The sequence below is a fragment of the Antrostomus carolinensis genome, unplaced genomic scaffold, assembly GCF_000700745.2.
Source record: "Antrostomus carolinensis isolate BGI_N321 unplaced genomic scaffold, ASM70074v2 scaffold148, whole genome shotgun sequence".
Classification (NCBI taxonomy): Eukaryota; Metazoa; Chordata; class Aves; order Caprimulgiformes; family Caprimulgidae; genus Antrostomus; species Antrostomus carolinensis.
This window is the reverse complement of record NW_010332051.1, coordinates 80,308-99,524: the sequence shown is the minus strand read 5'-3', so window position 1 is coordinate 99,524 and position 19,217 is coordinate 80,308. Positions and strand designations below refer to the sequence as shown.

At 38.2% G+C, this 19,217-nt stretch overlaps 1 protein-coding gene across 1 annotated transcript in view; it reads left to right on the top strand.

Annotated features, from left to right (window-relative positions):
• Positions 1-19,217, top strand: part of COL4A6 (collagen type IV alpha 6 chain) — a 91,277-nt gene that overhangs the window by 5,600 nt on the left and 66,460 nt on the right. The window contains exon 3 of the mRNA XM_010173339.2: positions 1,562-1,645. Within this exon, the coding sequence (XP_010171641.2) occupies positions 1,562-1,645 (84 nt within the window). The remainder of the gene's footprint in view (positions 1-1,561; positions 1,646-19,217) is intronic.

The window sequence follows — 19,217 nt, the reverse complement described above, 5'->3', positions numbered from 1 at the left end:
CCCTGTTCTCCTCAAGTATTGTCTTAGATCCTACCATAGGGTGTTAATGAGCTAAAAGCCCCGTATCTAATGGGGTCTCATCTGAACAAAATTGCCCAAAGTACTACTTGCTTGTTTTTTGGGGTTTTTTTATACTTGATGCCTCTTAGAATTGCTTGAAGGTTGTTATGACTATTTTGCAGCAAGAGGTAATGCTCCCTTCAGGCTAGGGAAGTATGGGAGGTTGGATTTAAGGCTTTTCCTTAGTATCTGTTCATTCTATGCTGCCTTAAAAACAGAGATGTTTAATTTAGCAAAATGGTGCAAATACCAGAGTGTATAGAGGGGTTTTTTATTTACCTTTAGCAGAAAACTTATCAAATGATGTCAGACTACTTTGTTACTAGTTACAGGCTAGCTCTTTGAGAAAGCTGATGCGAAGAAGTTCAAAAGTACAGGAGAAACTTGCATGAATTGCCTTTCATTTTTCACGTTCCTCACCGACAGATGTCAGGAAAATTTAAAGGCTTTAAAAATATTTTCTGTGAATGCTTTTAATAAGGAGAAGTTCTGTTCCAGTCTGAACTTGTTTTAGCACTTAGTTTGGTCACCTTGATATGAGGAGCTTAAATGTTTATTCCATTCAGAGTTCCAGAACCTAGGGAGTGTACCTGAGCACACTTGACAGTGAAAGACAGTTTCCTTAGACAGGGGTGTTCTTGTGAGTGGCTGAATTACAATGCTAAATTGGACTTTATTCCAGGACTGTTGTAATGTTGTCAGTAGTGTTGCAGGGCTTTTGATGTCCCAGTATTTCAAGCCTATTGAGTGTGGGAGGGAGTGGGACAAACTATCTGAACTAAACTTCTGTAGTTGACTTCCATGTACTATCACAATCTGAATTAAGTTCATGATATAGGGACTTCAGATTTACATAAATATTGTAGTTGTCCTTGAAATAACTAGTGCTAGTGCAGCAAATTCAGAATATATTTTCAGATTAAATCCAAATTGGCAGTAGTTTCCCACTGTCTTCCTTGCACATCTGTTCTTAGTTAAAAATGCTGCCTTCTCTCATCCAGGAATTTCTCTGTGCTTGTGGCTCATGGGGTACAGCTTCTTGCTCTTAGAAGTGGGCAAAATTACAAAAATTTTTCTGGGTGGTTGTCATTGATGTAGAGATATTGGGCTTGCAGGGTGGCTTGAGGCACAAATTCTAATTAGTGATTGTGATCATAGTCTAATAGTGTACTGAGTATCTCACAACATCATCTAGTTTTATGGGTTTTGGTAGCCCTAGAAAGCACCACCTTGTGGAATAGCACCAACTTGTGTAAATTCACTTTTCCTCAAAGGATTTCTAAAGCAACTTTTTCTGTCAATTTGGTGATTCTGAAAATGACCAATTATGGAAAAGTTAAAATGTAACTATATTTTGCCACTTATTTCCCAGCAAATTCACATGACAAATGTAACATAGGTGAAAAGTGCTGAAACAAAGCATTCTAACTGAAGATCCTCAGCTGACAAATAGTATGAAATTCAGTTTTCCTCTTTTTTTTATTTCTTTTTTTTTTAACAGGGTGGGAAGAAGCCTTTCAGTGGGCCATGTGGGGGCCGTGATTGTACCGCTGGATGCAAATGTTTTCCGGAGAAGGGTGCACGGGTAAGTTTGTTTTCACTAATACAACTAGTCCTTGTGTCTCTCATCAATCTTTCAATAAATAAATAAATAAACCCCAAGTTAATGTGTCATTCTCAATCCAATGACTTCATGAAACAAGAGAAATGATGAAAACCAGCTGCGTTTCAAATGTCCCTGGCCAAGATTTCAAAAGCTGTTCTAAAGGTTTACAAATTGCTAGCTTTGTAGTGAGTTTACAATGAAACCTCATTTTTTATATAATCTGAGCCCTAGTTCAAAAACATCAGATGGTTTTTAAGTAGATTATGAAAATTAAAAAGAAAAATCAAAGTAGTATGGGCTTCCAGTACAGATTTTCCCCAGTCCTTACTGTCATAGCTTCTGTTTGTTAGTGGAAGTGTTTTGGACTTTGGTATTTGTTTGTGAAGGAACAATAACTGAATGAATCTAAGCATTTCCCTTTGAGAAGGTCTTTTGTTTTGCAAAAGCCTCTCTCTGTGAAGTCTGCATTTGAACCAACCAAATGTTTAAGCAAGTTTTCTGTAAAAATCTTTAATATCTTTTGGTTATGTCAAAAGGTTATAACTTTTATCTTAATACAGCTGGTTATTTCCTATCTTAGGGAAATGCGGAGTTGCTACCTTCACTCTGCCTTCAATTACAATCTTTATTTTTGTCCAGACACCATCTACTTATTATTTTCTTTTAAGGTTTCTGAAGTATTTTAGCACATATAGAATGAATCTTATAGATTTTACTTACAGAGATGAAAGGAGGAAAGAGCTGCACTGTAGGTACTCGAAGAATTAACCTGGAAGGGCTTAAGGAGAAGGAAAATAATGCCAGTTGTCTTGTTTAATAAAACAGTTATTCTTGCTGAAATCATATTGAAAAGTCATCCTTTGAGGGAAAACAAAAGAAATGAAGTCTTATTTAAACACTAGCAATCCTAATTTTTTTTTTTTTTTCCTGTGTATTTCAGTACAGTATGGGTAAATTCAAGGCATCACTTTCTAGGACTGAATTTAGGAAATTGTTGCTATTTAGAAATGATTGTCAGCTTGGACTTAAATGTTTCCCTAATTGCAGACAGACTTCAGCATGAATTCTTAATTGATCATACATCATCTAACTGATGATGTGTTTGCTCTGGAAGTATAAAAATTCTTTCAAATCACCATTTGGTAGGTGAGAACTTGTCTAAACACATAAGCAGAGGAACTTTGCAAGGAGGTTCTCAGCATAACCTAGAATATGAGCTAAAGCCAATTGCTCAGTGCCTTTTGTGACTAGCTACAGTAAGGGACAGACCTAGTTTGGTTCTGGAACACTATATCCTGTAAATGCTTTGACCTTCAGATAGCAATGAGCATCATTCTTCTGTCTCTTTACATTCCTGAGGTTCAAATTGATTGTTTGAACTGGCCACAACACTGTTGACCTTGCAGTTTGAGCTCTTGGCATCTCTTTTGTTAAGATGTCACAAAGATTTTAGGCTGTTTTCATTGCTGACCTGAGAACTTATTTGGCTTTTAGCTTATTTCTTATGTGACCTGTAGCAGTAGGCATTTTCAGTCCTTTAAACTTGTGTTCCATCCTACTGAGACCTGTACATGGAGTAAACTGTCTGCTAGATGTGGTAATATTTTCCTTTTATAACACTACTTCCATCAAGCCATACTGAGCCCTGCTGACACCTTCTTGGACATCTGCAAGCAACTACTGGAGCCCTGCCATGCCAGAGGATAAGGAGGTGACTGGCTGAACTAGGGAAGGGGATGGTGTGATTGTGTCCTACAGCACAGCTTGTTTCCTGGAGGAGACTGTACAGCCTGAGGCTAATTCCTTGGCTTCCTGCCTAGCTTCTCCTCCATTGCTGCAAAACCTTTAAGTTCAGAACAGCCAAATGGGAGATGGGACTTTGCCAATGCCCTGAATCCATATTTTGTTTAAAAAAATATTTCAGCTGTCAATTTTGCACAATTAACCAGATCAGAATAAAGCTAGGCTTTCTTTTTAAAAGAAAGAAATAGCTAAAAAACACAAGGAAAATGACAATAAGCTGACAGCTCAATTTTAATAATATAGGCAGTGTCCTTAAATGTCCTTCTCCCTGGGTGCACTTCTGATCAGATCAAGCTGTGATGAACTTGTTTCTGACCAGACACTTAAAAAAATTTATTTAGGCAATAAAAATGTCAAAAATGCCTAAGACCCACTGCCCGATTAGTGAAAGATATTCCTAGAAATGGGATGCAGGCATGTAGAACCCCCATGTCCCTATGTTCTTGTTTTTGCTATGGACTGTTAGTGCATGTGCAAGACACAAAAGTTTGTTTTTGTTTTTTTTTAAAAAGGCTAAAAGTAGTAAACCTGCTTATCTTCAAGACAGAGCTTGTTAGAAGACTAATCTCTATAAAGTGAGTCAGCTTTTTGTGGAATAGCTTGGGATTATTCTTAGAAGGAAGAGTGGTAGAGTGTTTGTCTAGCAGCCACTTAAGGAGCTCATCATCTACAAGAGCAAAATTTCATTTCTGTTAGTTGTCCCAATGGCTTGCATTAACTTTGAAAAGCCGTATTGCTAGCTGGTACTCATTTCAAGCTCTTCAGGGGAGTTTAATATGACCCAATTTACTGTGAAGCCTACACAAGAAGAAAGCTGTTCTGGAAGCATCCTTCATTTTAGCCAGTGATTCAGAATTGGTCCTTGCATCTAACGATAATTTAATGAAAAGCCTGGCTCTATGTAGCTCAACAGCAAAACTCCTAGGCCACATTGCAGCCAGTCTCCTTTCTTTTTTTAGTTCTTAACTGGTAAAAATTCCTGGGTAACTGTCCAGAGATTTGTGCAGAAGTCCAGCCCTTACTGGAGAGATGTTGCATTCACTGAAAGGTCTCAGCTGGGACCTCTTTTGGAGGTTTTCTCAGAGGTCAAATGAAAAGATTAAACTGAGTTTGGGGCTCTTACTACTTAAAGTGCACAAGAAGACATCTAGTTAAGCTTATGTGTCATACGACAGTTTAAGAGTAAATGTAACAGCAGGAGAAGCCCACCAAAAGGATTTTGACCCATTATAAACCTAAGAATTTTGGATATGGCTGTTCATAGTAAGTATCAGAACTTACACTGACTTTAATATTAAATTAACATGATGCTATTCAAAGAAAATGCCAAGTAGCATCACAGAATGTAAGAGCCCCTACCTGCAGCTGGAGTCTCTAGGTGAATGTGTGAGACTTCTAAATCTTTGTGTCTCTACTACTTACTGTGTTCTTCTGTCCAGCTGAGATACCAGCTGTCAAACTGGTACAAGGCAATTTTAAAAGGAAGTCTGCTGTGATAGTGGAGGTACCTAAATGTACCCTGGTGCTTGCAATCTTTTTGGGAAGGGAGGCAGTCTGAACACAAACTTACAGTTATTGAACCTACTTCTGCATACAAATCTTACATACAGTCCTCTTTCAGAGCAACAACTGATGAGTAGAAAAAGCACTTTATATTAAACTATGAAGCACAACAGGAAAGGTGGAAAAAACAACAGTATAAAAATAAAATGTAAGTGAGGAAACGAATGTAAATTCTGATGCTAATATCTGTCCAGTGAATGGCTGGATTTCTAATATGTATAGTTCCAGTGCAGGTGAGCGATCTACAGCTAGAACATTCTTGAGATTGTCAGAAGACTTATTGTGTTTAAAAAACTGTTTTTCACTCCCCTTTCTCACTGTTTCATCTACAGTTCACAGGCAGGGATAATACCCTTTGAAAATTCCATGCTGTATTGATGGCTGTCTCGCTAAGAAATGCACTGCAGATAAGTCAGCAGTAACCGGGAGGGCGTTTTCTGTATTTGCAGAGTTTCAAGAAGCACTAATGGTAGACAGCCTGCAGCATTTCATCTCTGCAGCTCATTTTGCATTTGTTTATGATAGTGTTGGCTTTTTTGTTTTTATATACTGTCATCTACTTTCAAACACTCACAAAGATAAACTAGCAGACACAGTCCTTTTTGCATGTGTACCTTCTCCTGATGCCTGTTCACTTATCTTGGAATTTATAACAATATTAGGATTTGTTTTAAACTTTGCTCAGCATATGCTCAAGCTCTTCAGCTGATACTAATCTTTCATTTTTTCATTCTGTCTAATTACCTCACCAAAAAAGGAATTTCAAGGAAAAAAAAAATTAAAAATTGTTTCCAAGGCTCCACAAGTTACTCAGAAGAGACTGTGTCCCAAGCAGCTTTTACAGCTTAGAATTGCTGTAAATTGGGAGAACTTGATGTAACCCATTATGCTTCATTTTTTTTCCTGTGATATGTGATCATGTCAAATAATGTAAATATTTCTTATGCATCATGTGTTCTTTAAAGCCCATTAAAATATGATTATATGATCAATTAGAAAACTATTAATGGCATTTTAGACCCTCTTTTCCATTAGAAAAAAATCCACACAGAGACTATTACTAACAATTAGTGTGGTTGGAAAGGAGTGTATTTGTAGAATGAGGCAGTTAGTTCTGAGGACATGGTGGACACTTTACACTAAATTGAGTCTGGTCCCATGAAGTGAAGGACCACTGGAGTGCATCAGGTACGCTGTGGAGCCCATTTCCTTACCTAGCCTCACTCAAGAGAAATCCTGTTTGTGTACTCTAAGACTACACTGTAATGTGAAACAAAGAACAGTAAGTAGGAGAGATTGAGTAAGACTGAGAGATTTTGCTCAAAAATGCAGTTGCTATCTGCATTAAAGGCTAGTGTACCCAGAGAGACATGAGATTCCACAGGCTTTCTCTGAAGTTAAAATGATGATAGTAAATGTGGTGTAAATTATCTGTGGGCAATCAGAGAGTTTTTGATAGAATTACTACAGATCAAACAAGCTAGAAAAGATAGACAGATCCCCAACATCCATGCACTGAACAGCATAACCTGAGGTCAGAATGTCGGATGGTTTAATCTAATTGTTATCTAGCATAAACTAATGTCGCATTGGCAAGAGATCTTAGATTAACTTTTGTCTGGAACTAATCCCTTCAACTTAATACTGGGTGTACAAAGTGCCTCTCTTGTGATAATTAGTTGAAGATTGGTTGACATTTCTTTGCTATGAAATTGTAATAATTACCACTTGTATTTTTTAATAATGTTTGAGTTCTACTTTGGCTGGTTAAACGCTCTAATTGGAACAGTTTAAGGATTTCCTGATGAACACAATTTCTTTGCAAACGTTGACTCAACAAAATGAATTTTTTATTGCAGAACTGTTTTACACAAACATATTTACTGGGGACAAAATTTGTTAAGCTGTTGGTTCAAACTTCCTTCTGTTTCTATGTGGCTTCCTACTACCTGGCTTGACAAGCACTGTAGGATATAGTGACGCCATTTCGATATCTGTGGCCTGCAGGTTGTACCACCATACCAATTAAAATCGAACCAGACTATGAGATGTTGACACTTCTTTCAAAGTGACAGTGCCAAGGTATGACCAGTTCTAAATGTTGTCTTAGTGTACTAACCATGGATAATCAGCCTGGTAAAGGTAATTCTGGGATCATTATATAGTTATTCTTTATAAAGATCTTTTCACATCCAAGAGAAACAGAGACTAGTTATTAGAGTAGTTCTTGAGAAATGTTGGCCATTTAACAGTGGTTGTAATCACTGGTTCTTGTAATACATTTAAGCTTGGTCAAGCAAGACAGTACACAGTAGCAAATGCCACTGAATTAATACACAGGAACGTGGAATCAGTTCTCTAGTTAGCGTGAGCTCAGAAAAGGAGGTTAGATAATTCAGGTGGGAAGAAAATGTTGTTTAATTTTAGAGTGAGGAGTTCATCATCCAGTTTAAAACAATCTGTAGAGCCATGCTTCCTGGCTTTCTCTCCTTGTTACCTACACCCAAAGATTTCTCTCCAGGATCCTTCCTCTTAGAATAAGTGTATCTGATTATTGTTTCCCTTTGCAAAAGAACCCAAAAGTTTGGACTAGACTACATGTATGTTTTGCCATAATTTGTGATTTCACCTTCTCCAACTGTTATTTTAGATTCTTCCTTTCCACTTGCACTGTAGGCAACCTCCAGTCCAACTACTGCTCTGTGATCACTGAAAGTACTGTGTTACAGTCTTGTATCCAAACCTCGGGGGCTCGGATCTGGTAGGCATGCTAGGCCTCGGCTCTTTTCCCTCCTTTGGCTTTCACAGTTCCTCTCTCCTATTTTTCTGTTTATTCATTCACTATCTCAATATAGTGAGTTGTTTTTCTTTTCTCTCCCTCTACCATCAGCTGTACATCCTACCAGACCTGTACAAATGTCCTTACAAATGTCTCGCTGTCGCCTTGGACGCAACAGTGCCAGAAGCCAATGTCCTGATTTTCACTAAGTCCACCTTTTCTTGCTGTTCTCTTTGCTGTTGTCAACACCAGTGTCTTTTCAGTCAATCAGCTCTCTTAGATGCCATCCTTGACTTGTCTCTTCCTGCCAGGTTCTAACCAATTTCTGGCATTCTCTACAATATCTCTAACTCAATTTCCTTCCTGTCACATCAGCAATTCATGTCACTTTCTCTGGCTACAGCAGAAGAAGCTGTAGTTTCCTTTCTGGCTGGTGTCTGGAAGTGCTGCTTGTAAACTATTGTCCTGACCTGCTTTTCGATGTTTCATCTCTTTGTGGCTCTTTATTGTCTTTTAGTCGTTTCGGAAGGTGAAAGATCTGGGACTTTTGTGTATGTCTACCTCATGTAAGAAACTTCATCAGCCTGTCCAATTTCTCTCCTTTCCTCATCCTTCTTTCAATACCAACTGATTGTGTGATATCTTCAGTTGAACTCTAAGGTGGACTGACTGCAGGGTAACTTCACATGTGAAGGCAGACAGGTTGCTATCTACCAAGGCTTCTGAGCAGCAGCAATCAGCCAGCAGCCAGACCCTTCTCCAAATGTGAATGTAAGAGCTATACTTTGTTTTAAATTTTTTTGATGGGTTACAGTTCTGATGATATTGCAGTGCTTTCACCCTTAGTAAATACTAGTCATGGAATATATGTAAATGATGGCTAATTCTTGTTCAAATCCCCTTCTGGATAAACAAATAAAATGCCATCATTTGATTTGGGAAAGGGATTATCTATAACGTTGAAAAATGTTGACCATCTGTTCGCTGTCATTAAGAAGTTTTGGCAATATTTTGAGAGAAAATGAGGTAATAGTTAAGTCAAACAACTTACATGCCAGCTGCTTTTTTTAACAACTGCCAAGATTTTTTTTTTTTAAGTAATAAAGCGAACTTTGCCAATGCGGCATTAAGCAATTATTGTGCATGTCCTCCTGACCCAACCTGAATACATTGAGCCTAGCCCTCTAATGAGAACCACACCATATACTAACTAAAACAACACAAATAAAACAGATCTCATTGCATTTGCAAGTATCCCTTATGCAATGGGTATCAAGACCAAACATGTTCATATGTAGTCTTAACATCATCTCTCGTAAGCTCTAGTACATTTGTGAAGACTTCTTGAGGGGACAAGCACGCATCTCATCTTACTTACAGACATCATAGAATTCAGTAACAGTGAACAACTGTATTTCAGCAGGCTAACCAAGGAGTCTCTGGTAGCAAATCATGTTTCTGTGATTTGTTTTGCAGTTTAGCTGAAAGGACATGTGCACTAAATGAGGCTAAATATATTCTAGGAAACAATCCTATTAAGATGATTTCCACAGCTTTCTAAACCAGTGAGAAACTGTAGCATTGCTTTATCACCAAGGTGGCTGAGGTGACTCTGTGACCTGATACTCTTTCTGAATCTGCCTACAAGGGCAGCATATTTTATAATTGCAGTAGGGACCTGTGCTTACTTTTGAAATCAACCAGAACATGGGCACTCAAACTGTGCTATGTAGGACACTTCCAGATGGCTTGGAAAAGTCCAGAAAAGAAGTATGTGTCACTGTTTAAGCAATGTGCTTCATGTGAGTTGTAACCCAGGATTTTAAAGTCTTTCCAGTGTTCTAGGAACAAATGGAGCATTTAAAAAGCTCCTTGCTGCATCCTACAATGCTGTCAGTTGTCTTAGCTTGAGAAGTTACGTAGTCTCACTATACAAAGTGATTGTCTATTCTATTTCTCCTTTCTAGCCTCTGGTTTTCTCCAATTGAGCTTCTCAAAAGTAAGGTGTTACTGGTATGGATTTAAACTGAGAGGACTAGTGAAAGCCACGTGGTCAGCTGATGGCAGAGTCAGATTGCTCTGCTGTGTACTCTGATACGTCCTCCTCATCTGAAGACATAGTAAACCATGATTCTCTCTGTTCTGATGCTGGCATTGTGAGCTGAGGGTGCAGGCACGTTGCCCTGGGAATAGATACTTCATAATTTTTTGTTTATATGAGCTGCCATGGCTACCATTGCTAATCTGGGTGAGTAAAGTACTGTTCCTCTTGAAGCCAATGCCATCACTCCCACTGATTTCATTTTATGTTTGTAGACAGATGGGAAGACAGAACCAGACTAGTCTTCTCCCTCGCTCTTTGGAGCCTTGTCACAACTGGCCTTCTGTTCTAGCTTTGTATCTGTGGCACTTTCTCCAAGACTAAAAATGACAAATTGTGATGCAGATTTAATCCATATGGACAAACAGGAGAGTTCAACAGCAGTTTCCTAGTAACCTCCCTGCTTCCTAAATACTGGAGAGTAAAAACATCCCCATATCCAAATTTTTTCTTTAGAAAAATTGTTAAATCTTTCTTGGCTATAGAGTGGTGTGTTTGACGAATCTGTGATGTTTCACTTGCCATATAACTCATTAGAACAGGACTAATGTCGACCCTTCAGTTTCTCTTGTTCATTCGTTTATTCACAGTAGGTGAACAGATGTAAATGTTCTTAAAATTGTTTTCTGTCAGCCACTTCACCTTGCAGTCAGAAAGACAACAAGAATTCCTGTAGGAAGAGAAACTCTCTGGTGTCCTGCCCAGGACAGGAAGAGCAAATGTTAACGTGAGTCTTTGGAAAATGTGAATGCCTAGTTGAGCCTTTGCTTAACAAAAGCTCTAGGATTTGTCTGATTATTCCCGAAGTGATGTCTCAGTTGAAAAGAGATGACTAATGCCCTCTTATATCTGAGAAATGGCACAAGACTTTGCCTTTCCTCTCCAAGCAGTTAACTGACAAGAAAAGGTAACTTAGATCCTACCTTGAAATTACTCGGTTGATGTTTTCTTCCATCAAATTCTATGTCATTTGTGTATGGGATTTGCTACCTAGATTGTTTCTTAGTAGCCTTTTCTCCAGGTTAAGTTTTTTAATATCTCATTTTCTTTGTACCTCTCTTCTCACCCCATCTCAAAACTTGCCAATCTTCAATTAAGTGTGATTGTTTCAGAATATTCCCGGTACTAATTATTTTTTTAAGCTTCTTAAAATGAGAAGAGGTGCCTTTTGCAGAAACGAGAGACTTTTTAAAAGAGTTTCCGTTGGCAGCAAGTGACAGAGACTTTCAGTGTGATCTCTTGAGAAGTCAGCCTCTCAGAAACAGAAGGATCACAGAACCAGTCTACGAGCAAGGCCCAGTTCTAAGAGGTTTGGCTGACAGTCAGGTTAGGAGCCAGTTCATGAGCCGGGGAAACAGCCGAAGGCAAGGATTACTACAAAGCAAACTTAATTAGGCAACAGATAGGCAGGAAGTACGCCAGTCATGGAGCCTGCAGCCAGATGGAACACACAATGAAGATGGTTAACCAGGCAAAACTCTGTTTATAGTGGTAAAAGAGGCTGTAGTGCCAATTAGTTGGAAGTAAAGCCAAATGCATGGGTCCTCCAGGCTAGCTGTCAATCCCTTTTTTCTGGGAAAAATGTGTGGTATTTTTGGTGTGAATTGCAGCTTTTCCTGATAGGAAATCATAGATTTCAGAAGATAGGAGAACATCCTGACATTTCTGAGCTTTCCATAGTGAGTGACGTTGAAAAGCTGTTTAGAGATAGTTTCCCTGTTTCAGAAGAGAAAAGGACACGTATATATACAGCAAAAAATAGCAGGACCTGTGAAGTAACTGTAGGTTAGTGCTCCTTTTTGACACTGGTGTATAACACCTCTTGTGCCTTTAATGGCAATAACCAGGCATTCTCTGAGTTTGGGAAAGGTAATACAAAAAAGGGAGTCTGAATGCAGTGCCATGTATGCATTATTGGTGCAAAAAGCTTTATTTGAAAATTAGTTTTTATTGCTTAGAATCATCTGGAGGATTCTGGAGTGTGTTACCTGATCCCTCTGTATTAGAGAGTCTGGTAAGTTTAAAACAAAAGATGAATTCCTCAATGGGCTTTTTTTTCTGTGAGTAGGTGGGAATTACTCTAGGATCATGGAAAAATGAGAAGGAGCAGCTTGCTGATCATCTAAGAAGTAAAAAAAAAGACAGTGATTTTGGGAAATAAGAAAGAACTGAAACTCTTAGTCTGACTAAGATTCATCAGCATTACAAAGTGTTATTAGAATAAACGCAAGATTGATATAAATAAGTTGTAGCTCGTTCATGAATGATAGGCAAGGAGAATGGGGAGAAGCTGTCTCCTTGTGAATGAGGAATGTGTATGCTTGCTGGTGTTCAGGAGAATGTCAGGGATGATGTTTTAAACACTTTATGGTGAAGAAAATAGAAGAAAGGAAAACCAAGGATCATTATCATAATAGATATCTCACATAAGAGATCTGACCAAAAATAAAAGGGAATGATGGCTTTATTTTGGACAAATAAAGGATAAAGGAGCATCCAAATAACAGAACATAGTGGCAATAAGAGGTGAACAAATAGTATGCAGGATACAGAATGGTCTGGCTGTGAATCTAGGTATAAGCATAAATTATATAAAAATAGCTATAAAATGATGGTGCATGCTGAGCTTGTATGTAGGAATTGGAGTGCAGCATGGCTGAGGGGAAAGTGGGAGTTTCTAAAAGATCCTGTATAAAAGACTCCCAAGTTTAAGTGCAGAAAAAGAGAGATACCTAGGTGTCACTCTACAAGAGGTCATAAACCCATTAGATAGAACAAGCATATTTTCACAACTATCTGATTTTAAGCTGACTTTACAGGTAACATATTTCATACTCTCTGACCTTCTGTGGAATTGCCAAAAAACTTGGAGGGAAGGTGCAAACTGCAACAAGAAAGGAATACCTGAGTTGTACCAGGTATCTCATCTGGTTACTTGTTTTGGAAAAAGGAACATTTTAGTAGTCTGAAAAGTCCATATTCATAATGGGTGATTTTTGAAAGATTTGGTTTTGGTCTTTTTTTTTAAAAAAAACAGCAAAGTGTTGCCAGAACTAATAAACAAAAAGTCAAAGTAATTAAAAAATGTCTGGTTTTCGTCCATAATAAATACAGTACAAATAATGCACGACTTTGAAGAACTATTAAAAAGAAATCTCTGTTTGTGACTTAAATCTTCTTATACTTTTTTTTAATTATCAAAGAAATATCTCTAATAAAATGACTCAGCACATGCTGAACTTTCAGTATACTGTAAATGAAGAATTTTTTTATTACCTAGTGTTAGCACTAAGGGTGATGCAATCCTGTACTTTATTTTGTCTTTGAAAGTTTTATAAAACTGTTATCTTTTAAGATAGATGTCTTAGATTTGTGGTTCACATCCATAATATTCTGCTGGAACAGTATAGTACAACTTGTTCTGCTGTTCAGTTGAGCTGTGTCCTGTCCACCTGCTCCTGAAGCTGGGGTATGTATTAGCTCAGTGGCAAATCCACTTTAACACCAAATTTGTTCTGCTCACATCTCTATTGCCAGACCAGCAACATCTGCTTGTGTATCTGGGTATTTCCATTTCCTATCGGGTTCCAAAAACACAATCAAAATTTCTAAATGTGGAAAAAAATAACAGATGTATCAGCCAGGATATTCTTGCCATAGCTATTTTTGCTGCAAATTGATACAGTTAGGGAATAGATTTTTGGATTAAAAGAACTGTAAGCTCTCAGAGTATACACGCAGAGCCTGTTCTCTGCAAGGAAAAGTCACTTTATGTAGCATATTTTCAGATTATACCTGTTGTTAGACATAATGAATATAGGTTATAGAACCAAAGAAGTGTCTTGGATCTGGGCATCCTGTCCCCCTGTAGTTGGAAGACTCATAAATAATCCTGTTTGGTAGTTAGTTTTTTGTTTACGATGAATTTATTATTTGTAACTTGAACCCTTAACTGCAGTGGTGGCTGGTTTGGATTGATGAACAATGACATCACTCTCAAAAGTGCAGAAGTTACAGCTTGTATACTTTGACAGATACTTCCTGGGAGGGGTACAGCACACTAGCTCCCAATTATTTGGAGTGGTGCAGTAATGCTTACCCTGGGCCCTTCCTGTGAATCACAGGGCATGCTTACCAGTAATATTTTCATTGGAAACACTGGTTAATGTAATTTCATAAATATATTGAGGACTGCTTACTCTGTCAGCATCAATCACACTTTGTGAACAGCTGGAATGTAAATTAAGATCTTAGTATATGAGAAATATAGGTAATGGGTATTTTTTAGCAAATTTTTAAACAGGTTTTGTTTCTTCTTTGTGGAGCTTGATTTCCCTTGAAACTTACTGGCTGTGTTGGCCATTCTGAATACCTCCATGATGTTGTTGTGGCATTTCTTTTATTACGATGACTAATGACTGAGGATCCCAGCTGAGATGAGGGAAGTCCTGCAGTGCAGGGCACTTACAAGCATACAGTAGGAGATGGTGCTCCAAAGTGCTTTCACTCTGTGAGAATTCCTTTGCTCAAGTTTTACTTAAGAAATCTGTTACTTACTCAATTGTATTCTCAGGAAAGTAGGTGACTTAATAGAAAATCTTTTTAAATAAAGTACTAAGAAGTTAGCACTCTGTACTCCTTAATAAGACACCTCTGAAAATGGTTAATTAATTCTTCTGCAATATATTTTCTCTCCAAACTTAGACACATGTGAAACAGAAGAGAGCAGAAGAGGTTGTTCTTGTGTCATTTTAATTAGGACATGTCTTCCTAACAGTACAAAATGTTTTTGGAGGATATCAACATTTGGAATATCCTTAGCAGTGAAAATATAGGCCAGCCGGTCTCACAGCAAATTCAAAATAAATAAATAAAGTCTGCATGCAAAATCAAGGCAGCAGGTGGTCATTCCCTGTATAACTCCAGCTGCACTTGAGCTGTAAATCCAAAAGCATTACAAAACTAGCAACAGGACACCCGGTGGTTTCTTGTAGTCTTGGATCACTGTTCCTGGGACATGAAAGGAAATTTTCCTAAGAGTTAGTGTTTTCTCTTGAAACAATAAATGACATAAGTGTTATCTTCAGACTTTTTTCAGAGCAGTGAAGTAATTAAACTTCACTTGTTTTTCTAACATCAGGACTAAAACCTGAACTAATCTATTCTAACCATTTCCTTCTTTTTTATCAGGCAGAATGTGTGTTAACTCCTGAGAACATTTGAGTGAATAACAGTTCTGCTTACAGTGGCTTTATTTTGTGCCCAGGGTGACAGAAAGCAGGCAGCTTTTCCTTCATAGTGTTAATGTAGGTGCCATACTCTGCATTATTTTTCTTGCATGAGCATGTGTCAGCTGTACCACATTTAGATGTCTTTAAATGTATTTCATTTGAGAAGACAGTATCTGCTGTAAGCAGTGCCTTTGCTCTGTCACGTGCTTTTGTCGCTACTGGTATTATGAATTTTCCAGTCTATACTGAAGAGGAAAGCTGGGTTCCATTGGTGTTATTGAGGGATTTCCCTTCAGCTGTAAGGAGTTTAGGATTTTACTTTTCAAACCTTTAAAGCAAATTGCTTTCAGGCTTCTAAGAATGACTACTCAAATAAGCATTTATGTGGACCATCTTATGTGAATTTTGCATAAGGGAAGCAGTTTCAAGAGAAATACCTCCTGATGTATTTTTCTTCACGCTCATTTAAAAGGAGCTGTGTTAATGCTATGTATAGTGTTGGCAGGGTGTTATAGCTGAAGGAAGTGCATTTCTGTAAACCCAATCTCCTTTGAGAAATGAAGACTTAATTTATTTTGCAAATGATACTTGTAACCATGCTGTGTAGATGTGGCATTTCAGAACAGTGTCCATCATACTTCACTGAGTTCCAGTGCCGGGCATTACCCTTGGAGGAGGTTTCAGGAACAGCTCTCTGAGCTGAAAGGGCTGGCTACTAGAAATACACACAAGTTCCTGATGTTGAGCATTTTATCAGTTCAGTTACTTCAAAGAGGTGAAGATTTTCTCTTCAGCAGATGGACAAACAGGAATGGGCAAGAGGAGGTAAGGAACATTGGGGTTTTTCCTGTCTCACTGTATCACAGTGTAGTTTGCCCTGGAGAAAAAAGCAGGCTCTGTATCCTTCAAGGGTGGTGAAGCTTGAATGGTCCTTCCATCTTGTGCAATAAGCTTCTTTGAAACCTCCAGATCTGTGATCTTTTCCAGACCTCCTCTTTGAGCAGCACAATTCTGCCATGTTCCCAAGCTGTGACTTGCGGTGCCACATTGGGAGAAGCTTTTAAAAGTGGTTTCCTTGCCCTTGCAAAATGGGTTTTGGATTTTTACTTTTAATTCATAAAATGGCTTAATGACTTCTGAGTGATTGTGGTGCTTGCTGTATGTGTTTCAATTATGTTTCAGTGTTTAAAGACCTGCGGAGGAAAATGCGATTTACATAGAAACTTTAATTTTTTTTCTTCCATCTTACCCTTTTTCAGTGAATGCATCTCTTGGCACAAGGGAAGTTGAAGTGGGAGTGTGTTTCATTTAAAAAAATAACATACTCGTTAAATAATCCTGCACTTAATTAAATTTCCTCTGTTTTAACTGGACATAGAAACAAATAACTGTGACAAACAAAAATAAAGATTCTTGAGGAATACTGACTTCTGATAAGTACCATCTGGTATATACATAATTAATTTTTTTTTCACTTATGCTTTACTAACAAGCTCAGCATTTGGTTCACATTTCCCCTTGGTACTTTGAGGTTATTTATGAGTAAAGCCTAATAGATTAAAAATAATTGACTTGAAGCCTAAAGCCCTATGTGTAGGATTTTTTTCATCACTTTGTTGTTGTATATTGGAAACATACCATATAAATGGCTTCTGTCTAATAACTGTGTGAGCACAAGTATCATAGTGCCCTATTTGATAATTGTGAAGGTACTGAAAAGATTGAGCGGTTTGCACATTGTTAATAGTACAGCTGCAGTCATTATCTTGGTAGCCAACTATGTTAATAAGGATTGCTTTCAGTGCTTCAGACTATAGCTATAAAATTCCTAGAAGACCTGGCAAAAGTTACCTTGGAAAAGTTGCTTCATGTTTCTGTGACTATTTCCATACCCATTTATTGCTGGTCTCAGCTGTTTACCCTCGAGTTGTCTGGATTGTCTTCAGAAGCATAGGTCAGAGACTACCTAAGGCAGCAATGTGTGACTTGGCACACCTATGGTAAGGTCATTGTGAAAACAGGTAACTCACGAGTCCCATCAGTGCTCATGTCATGCAAGTCATGTCTTTTAGAAAGGGCCCGTAGCTGCTTCTACTTCTGACACCAGTTATGCTATGTAACTACAAGGAATGTTGAGTTTTATGGTTCAGAATAGGGTCTTGGATCTGTCCTTCTGAGTTGTGTGGGAGAGAGCATGGTATTTTCCTTTGATGTATACCCAAACTTATGTGAAGCCTACAGCTAGGCAAACATATGCATCTGCCTGCTTGGATGCCAGCTAAGCATGGGCCTCAACTTCTACACTCAAAATGCCATGTTGATGTATCTTATGTGTTTGCCACTCAAAATGGCAGAGCACATGGATGGAGTTTAGTTCAGAGAAAAGCCTGTTCCTGTTTGAGGATGGAAATTCTGTTAATAAAAAGGAAGCTGCAGTTCCTGGTAAGTCTGTAATTTATGTTTCTGGCCTGACTTTAGAAACTAAGTTGAAACATAGGCGCATGCAGTGGAAAAATAGGCCTTTTGAATGGCACATTACCATCTCCAGGAGGCTTGAATAGTCCTGTTCAAGATACATGGCAGTGTAAATAATTTATTTTCTGCTTGTCCTACTTGTGATTTCTTAAAATAACCCTCTGGCATATTAATTGTAAGTTGATTCACGTCAACAAAGTGTTTAAATAATTTCTCACATACTTATTTTATGTGTGGAAATGTTGGTCTGAGAATAGAAGTAAACTGTCAACCGGAGAGTTATGAGACTTTTATGCTTCCATGGGATTTGTAGCTGCTTTTCCATCCCCTCAACAGGTCAGCAATAGAAATAGCCCCTGTAAAGAAGCTGCCTCTCTTCACTGTTTGATTAGTTAAGTCACAGTGACCAATGTGTTTTACTATATTACTGTTTCTAGATATATGAAAATTTGCATGTGAAAAAGCTCTGTCAGAATTACTGTCTTTTCATCCTGTCTCAAATCACAAGGCCACACAAAAATGGTCTGATTTTTATAGAAGATTAATAGAATTAATACAAGAGGAGAGGAAATGTATTGCTACCCATCTTTCTGTGGTTTCTTCCTGAAGATAAGTAATGCAGGAATGAGAAGTTCCTTCTGGGATGAAATAGTACATTTTTAATAACTCAAAATTTTTGTCTGCTTTTGGTCCCATCTGAATTATCTTTAGCAAATACTTGTTGTGAGTTTAGGCTGAGATTTTTCAGAACTCTCTAAGAAGAGTTGTGAAACTGAATAGAATTGGTTTCCTTGTTCCAATAGTAATGGGATTTGGATCTCTTGATATCATTGGTCTCACAACTGAGCTGTTGTGAGAGGTATAGCTATTTTGTTTCCTCTGACGGAACAGTGACCAAGGAGTGCCGTTGTGCTAGACATCTTCAGGGAGTGGGAAGGACTCCTCACTTCTTGCATTCTGATGGCATCTCCCAACTGAATGTACCTGACAATTCAACGTGTGCTTCTGATGTCACTCTGCCTATTACCCTGGAACCTTTTCTTTTTATTTCCTTCCCTACGACATAGAGGACAATATACTCTATTGTCATCCCTCGTCAACTGGTTCAGCTAGAGTGTTGAGTTCACGCTGATAGCTGAATACAACCAGGTTGCACAGAGGAAGCTTTCCAGCACTGCTGGTGCTATGTTATCTTGCACTCTAACTCAGGTACTGAAATGAAAGTCTCTAGGTATGGGAGTTCTCAGCGTTGTAAACAATAAGAACAGCTGTAGGGAGGCATTCAAGCTTGCAACATAAATACAAAGAGAGGGAGACTGTGGGAGAAGGAAGCTAAAATGGCCTGCTTTTCCTGCCATTGCTTCTGTCATCTTCAGCAGTAGTTGTCTTTGTCAGACCCAAATCCAGTAATACCATTGACAGCCTTGAAGGCAGAAACATGAACAAAAGCTGAGGGCAATCAGGACGTTGCAGGATTACAACTTCAGAACAAACTGTTCTTCAGTCAGTGAACGTGTTTGAAGTTGTTTAGTTTTAAGAAATCTGACTTGCAGGTCCTTGTTTGAAGTGGCTGGTGAGCCAGTCCTTCAGCAAGGCAAA